This window comes from Monopterus albus, unplaced genomic scaffold (genome assembly GCF_001952655.1).
Source record: "Monopterus albus unplaced genomic scaffold, M_albus_1.0 scaffold75.1, whole genome shotgun sequence".
Taxonomy (NCBI): Eukaryota; Metazoa; Chordata; class Actinopteri; order Synbranchiformes; family Synbranchidae; genus Monopterus; species Monopterus albus.
The window spans coordinates 754,165-760,140 of record NW_018127955.1 but is presented as its reverse complement, the minus strand read 5'-3'; the positions used below and the strand labels follow the sequence as shown (position 1 = coordinate 760,140).

The 5,976-nt window shown below is 41.3% G+C and overlaps 1 protein-coding gene across 3 annotated transcripts in view; it reads left to right on the top strand.

Annotated features, from left to right (window-relative positions):
* LOC109963482 (vesicle-fusing ATPase-like) overlaps positions 1-5,557 on the top strand; it is a 26,871-nt gene extending 21,314 nt beyond the window's left edge. Inside the window, exons 4-5 of one of the 3 annotated variants that reach the window (XM_020606034.1) lie at positions 3,588-3,728; positions 5,164-5,557. In XM_020606034.1, the coding sequence (XP_020461690.1) occupies positions 3,588-3,728; positions 5,164-5,363 (341 nt within the window). In that variant the 3' untranslated portion in view covers positions 5,364-5,557. Of the gene's footprint in view, positions 1-3,587; positions 3,729-4,969 lie in introns of all 3 variants that reach the window. The other 2 variants (XM_020606035.1, XM_020606033.1) reach the window with 2 other exon arrangements.
* Positions 5,558-5,976: the final 419 nt, after the last annotated feature.

Below are 5,976 nucleotides of genomic sequence, written 5' to 3'. Positions count from 1 at the left end.
TATTTAATGAAAGGGAAGGGGGATACAATTTAAGGGGTCAGTTAAATTTAAAAATTCATGCTATACGTACAACCAAAAAAAGATTTTGTATTTCCATAAGTGGGGTAAAACTATGGAATAATTTGTGTTGACATAAAAAATAGTAATAGAATTGACGAGTTTAAACATAAATATCAATCAAGATATATGTGACAAATTCTCCTGGAAATCTCATATCAGATATGTTCAGCACAAAATAGCAAAAAATATATCGATATTGGCAAGGGTTAGATATATTTTGGATGGGAAAGCACTACGCATTTTGTATTCTTCATTGATTTTACCATACTTTGAATATGGTGTTGAAAACTGGGGAAATACATACAAAAGCTCACTTCAACCATTGTATATATTACAAAAAAGAGCGATAAGAATTGTGCATAAGATGGGGTATAGGGATCACACCAACGTAGCTTTCATACAGTCTAAATTGTTAAAATTTTTCGATTTAGTGGGATATAAGACTGCAGTGTTTATGTATAAAGCCAGGAGCAATTTATTACCTGGTGGAATTCAAAAACTATTTAATGAAAGGGAAGGGGGATACAATTTAAGGGGTCAGTTAAATTTAAAAATTCATGCTATACGTACAACCAAAAAAAGATTTTGTATTTCCATAAGTGGGGTAAAACTATGGAATAATTTAAGTGTGGACATAAAAAATAGTAATAGAATTGATAAGTTTAAACATAAATATAAAGGTATGTGTCAATCAAGATATATGCAAGAACAGGCTTAATGATTAATTAGATGGAACATTGTGGGTGTGGTGTATGAATGTTAACACTTTGTAATAATTCTTTAGTATATTACTTGTGTGGTGTAGAAGAGAATTATTTAAGAATGTAATTATGTAAGAATGTTAACACTGTCATAATTTTTTTGTATATTACTTGTGTGGGTAGAAGAGAATTATTTATGTAGAGATACTGCTTGCAAACCAATGATGGTAAGATGATGTCATGGGGTAGGACTGGATAAGTCTGACTTCTTCCTACTCCATTCAAGCATGTACTAGGTATAAGCAAACTGATATTGGATTATGTGCAAAATTATGTGTGTTGTCATATCAACTGTCTTTACATGCTTGAAATAATAAATCAAATCAAATCAAATTAGTGAGTGGTGAAGCAATTTGAACGCTGTACTAAAAGAAACCACGCTCAGCCAGATTACTTGCTAAAGATATCACAAACACGCTGGAGAGATTAGACATGTCATCTGGCCTGGGAACAGCTCGGAATCCTGCCAGGGGAACTAGAACATGTCAACAGGGAGAGGGATGTCTGGACTACTGTATTGAACCTGCTGCCACCATGACCCAACCCTGGAAAAGCAGCAGAGAATGGATAGATGGACTATGTAGGAGTACACTGAATCGCTGATTAAACCCCTAAGGCCTAATGAGGGCTACCTCTATAAGAGGTATCGCCCTTATTAGTGAAAAGAGGAAGATGGATCATACTCCTTTTACAAACCTGTTCATATCATGGCTGCATTTTAAAAGCCTACATTGTTCACGAAGTTCTGAGTTGGACAGTCTATAATTCTGGTCATACAGCTCCATCCAGTGAACCAAAATTAGAAATTTAAGAATCACAAGGAAGTAAAACCCATGTGTAAAGACAGTTTTTAATCATTGCTTATGCAGACCAACAGTTCCATTCATTAAGCCATGCTGCTAGTGTCTAAAAATACATAGTGACATCAAGATAATATGTTTCCTTGAGACTAAGTTAGCTCATTTTCATCGAGAAAAACCACCTATTTCATCTAGTGAAAACAAAATATTAATCCTTTTATTTTTCAGCAATAACAAGTTAATCAATTATAATGAGATAATGCAATTCAAGACATAACTGGATTAAAAAGATCATTAAGACCATGGCTGTTCTCTGTACCACATAGATATAGAATATTAGAAAAATACCTGCAGGGGATAGTGGGTAGCTGTTTCTCAAGGTCACAGAGTTGTTATTATTACATTAGCATCTACAATCCTCAAGAAAGTATTTGTTACTTTGCACCCAATTCAGAAGATCCAAAAAGGGCAAAATTAACTTGAGGTCGGTTGTTAGAAAGGCACACAATTGAAGAATTTCCCTTTTTTCCCATGTTAACAGATGTCCAAAACATGCCAGCTGCTGCTGCAAAAAAAAGAAAAAAAAATGCTTGTCTGTATAAGAGCAGAATAGCCTGCAGAGCTGTTCTGCACTCTGTGGTGAACTGGGTCTGGCTAACAGACATCAGCAGTGCTCTGGTCTCACACATCCCTGTTCCAGCTGGCATACACAGCATGAGGCAATGGAGGTGTGGTTAAAGTGCACAGGCTGGTGTGGGAGGTTTTCAGCTGACAAACATCTTTAAAATCTCACCTTAAAACATTATAAGGCTTTCATGCATATTTACACTGTTTAATGAAGCCATTGTCTTTATGATCTTGTGCATTTACTTGCTTTAACTGTTCACTTCCTCTTGTCCCTGTAATGTACATTTGTTACAGGCTGTACAAATAATGAAATGTTATTATTTTATGACACCTTGATGCCGAAACACACATCATAACAGAACAGCTTCCTCGAAACACACAGTCAGTGCTTCTCTTTTTCCAAGAATGGTTCAAGCAGGAACTAAGTGAAATGATGTTTCAAAGGGGCCACAGAGGGAGGTGGCAATGGCCAAACAGAAAGCATATGATGAGATGTATGCCGGGTTAGACACGAGGGAAGGTGAGAAGGACTTGTACAGATTAGTGAGACAGAGAGATGAAGATGGGAAGGATGTGCAACAGATAAGGGCAATTAAAGACAGAGATGGAAAGGTGCTAACAAGTGAGGAGAGTGTGCAGAGAAGATGGAAGGAGTATTTTGAGGAACTGATGAATGAGGAAAATGAGAGGGAAAGAAGTGGGGAAGAGGTGAGTATTGTAGAGCAGGAAGTAGCAAAGATTAGAAAGGATGAGGTGAGGAAGGCTCTGAGGAGAATGAAAAGTGGAAAGGCTGTTGGTCCAGACGACATACCTGTAGAGGTGTGGAAGTGTCTAGGAGAGAGAGCAGTGGAGTTTCTATCTAGTTTGTTCAACAGGATTTTAGAGAGTGAAAAGATGCCTGAGGAATGGAGAAGTGTACTAGTGCCGATCTTTAAGAACAAGGGTGATGTGCAGAGTTGTAGCAACTACAGAGGTATAAAGTTGATGAGCCACACAATAAAGCTATGGTAAAGAGTAGTGGAAGCTAGGCTAAGAAAGGAAGTGGATATCTGTGAGCAGCAGTATTTCATGCCCAGGCACGGTGGTGTACGTGCCGACACCCAGAACCCCTGGTGTGCTGACAGAAACGTCCCCGCCAGGGCCCGAGCCAGTTGGTGTACCGACACCCCCTTGGTGCCTGTCTCTGTCCCTGTTCCAGGTACTGTTTTGGAGCGGGGCAGCCGGCCGCAGAAAGCTGTCTCGGTTCTGTACCGGGAACAAATTCCTTGTGTGTAACATACTTGGCCAAATAAAGGTGATTATCCTTATCCTGATTATTATCCTGGTCTCACCCCTCCAGGGACAGGCAGATTTCCTATCATCAGCCTAGACTGGAACCTTGAGAAGGTGGGTATTGGTGGCCTTGATAAGGAGTTTTATGAAATCTTCCTGAGAGCCTTCGCCTCCCGAGTCTTCCCTCCAGACATAATAGAATGGATCGGTGAGTGCCATGCTTTCTCTCTGTCTGTCCCAGCATCACTTATTCATTTGTTTGTGCCTGCTCTTCCACTTGCTGCAAGTCAGATGATCATTTCATAAGATTGTGTGTGTGGTGAGGACACTTTCTCACTTTGTTATCCATGTCCTAAGTTATTGAAAATCTTGCTTATTTGTATGTCTAAAGGTTTTATTTAAAGAAGGATTTCTACAGCCAGATATGTACATATCAAATGTACAGAAGTTAATCAGCCTTGGGGGACGAGTTTTTTTTTTTTTTCTATTTAAGCCTTTCACCAGCAGTGAGGGTCAGCTTATCATCTACTGGTTCAACAAGGAATATAATCACCTTTATTTGGCCAAGTATGTTACACGCAAGGAATTTGTTTCTGGTACAGAACCGAGGCAGCCATCTGCGGCACCAACTCACACCGATGGCTCTATCCATTGGGGGAAACTTGGGGGTTCGGTGTCTTGTCTGAGGACACTTCGACATGTGGACCGCAGACACCGTAATTCAAACCCCCGCCCCTCCGGTTGGGAGACGACCGCTCTACCCACTGAGCCACAGTTGCCCTACAGTGGCTGCCTCTGGTGAAATTAGTGTCGCTGGAATTTCCTTAATGAAAATCTTATAGGGCCACTTCCAAACATTAAAGAATCCCATCAACCCAAATAAGTATTTCAAAATCATTCCTTTCAAAATGTCCCTTAGATTAGACATAGTAGATGAAATAATCAGCGAGAGGACATTTACATGGAGCCCCTCATCAACGTGCCAACAATGAACAATGAGACTCTGTTGTCTCTCTCAGAGCTGCTAACACATCTTCCAGTATTAAACAGATAACTGCCAAATATAATCACTGTTTTCAGTTATTATTCAGATTATGTTTAATCTTTATATCAATATTATGGCAAGCAAAAGTGAAACTTCTTCAGAGAATAATTTGTTGAGTTTCAGGCTTTGGGACATCCTTTACCCTGAATTGGCCAATTATGATGCATTAAGATGCCACTGACACTCAAGTAAGTGAGAACCAGTGAAAGAATACTCTAAAATGCATGTACTTTTTTTTTCAGCAAATAGTTAAACACAGCAACGTGTAATAAAATTACTCAACAATGGCATCATGTAAGACAAGAATGTAACTGCTAGTCTATGCAGATAGAAGACATTATTTACAGTTCACACATTAACCTTTCTTTCTGTCTTATTTTCCTGTTCCTCTTTCTGTCTGACAGGTCGGTGCCCCTACATACAGACCGGGACAGAAGGTGTGGCTCTGCACCCAAGACCTTCCCCCGAAAATGGAGTGTCGAAAGCTGGCGCCGTGCTTCGTGGGGCCGTTTCCTGTAACCAAGCGACTCTGCCCTGGGGCGGTATGACTTCAAGTAACCCGTACACTTCGTGCTCACCCGTCCTTCCATGTGTCCAGGGTCAAGCCTGTCCAGTCCAGCCCGTTGGCTCCCCCACCTGCACCGCCTCCTCAACCCCGGCTCTTTGACGGTGGTCCGGTCTACACAGTGCGCCGCCTCCTGCAGTCCAGGCGTCGTGGCTGGGGTTTCCAATACCTGGTGGACTGGGAGGGTTATGGCCCTGAGGAGCGGTCCTGGGTCCCCTCACACCGCATCGTAGACCCTTCTCTCATCCGGGACTTCCATCGGGTCCACCCGGATCAGCCTGGGGTCCGTCTGGGGCCATCTGTGGGGGGTGGGGTACTGTCATGATCCCGCCCCGTCTGCTTCCAGGATCCTACTTTTATTTTGGTACCACTTCCTGTCACCAGCTCATCCACAACCCCAGTAACTTCATCTCATCATGTACATTGGTTTCACCTGCCACTAATCACCCACACCTGTTCACCACAGCATATAGCAGCTCCCCACACTGTGAGGAGCTGCTATATGTGAAGAGCTGCAATTCTCAAGAACACCACAAGGAGGCACACTTCACACATTTTGCAGGCAGTCACACAAAAGTGAAGTACAACCACTAGCTTGAGGGTTAAACTGAAAATATCCTGATGGTTTGAATAAAGCAATATTTTATTGGTTAAAACAATAAAAATGGGGAAGAGAATTTTTTTTTTATGGTGTGGATAGGAGTGATCTTGTGAGGAATGTTTGAGGTGAAAAGAGTGTCAGAATCAGTTTGAAATTGGAAATTTAAGGGGTAATGTTGAAATGTAGTCAGTGGTTATGCTCCACAAGTACCACTCAGCCCTTTTGTTTCTCTGTCCTGAAAAGCC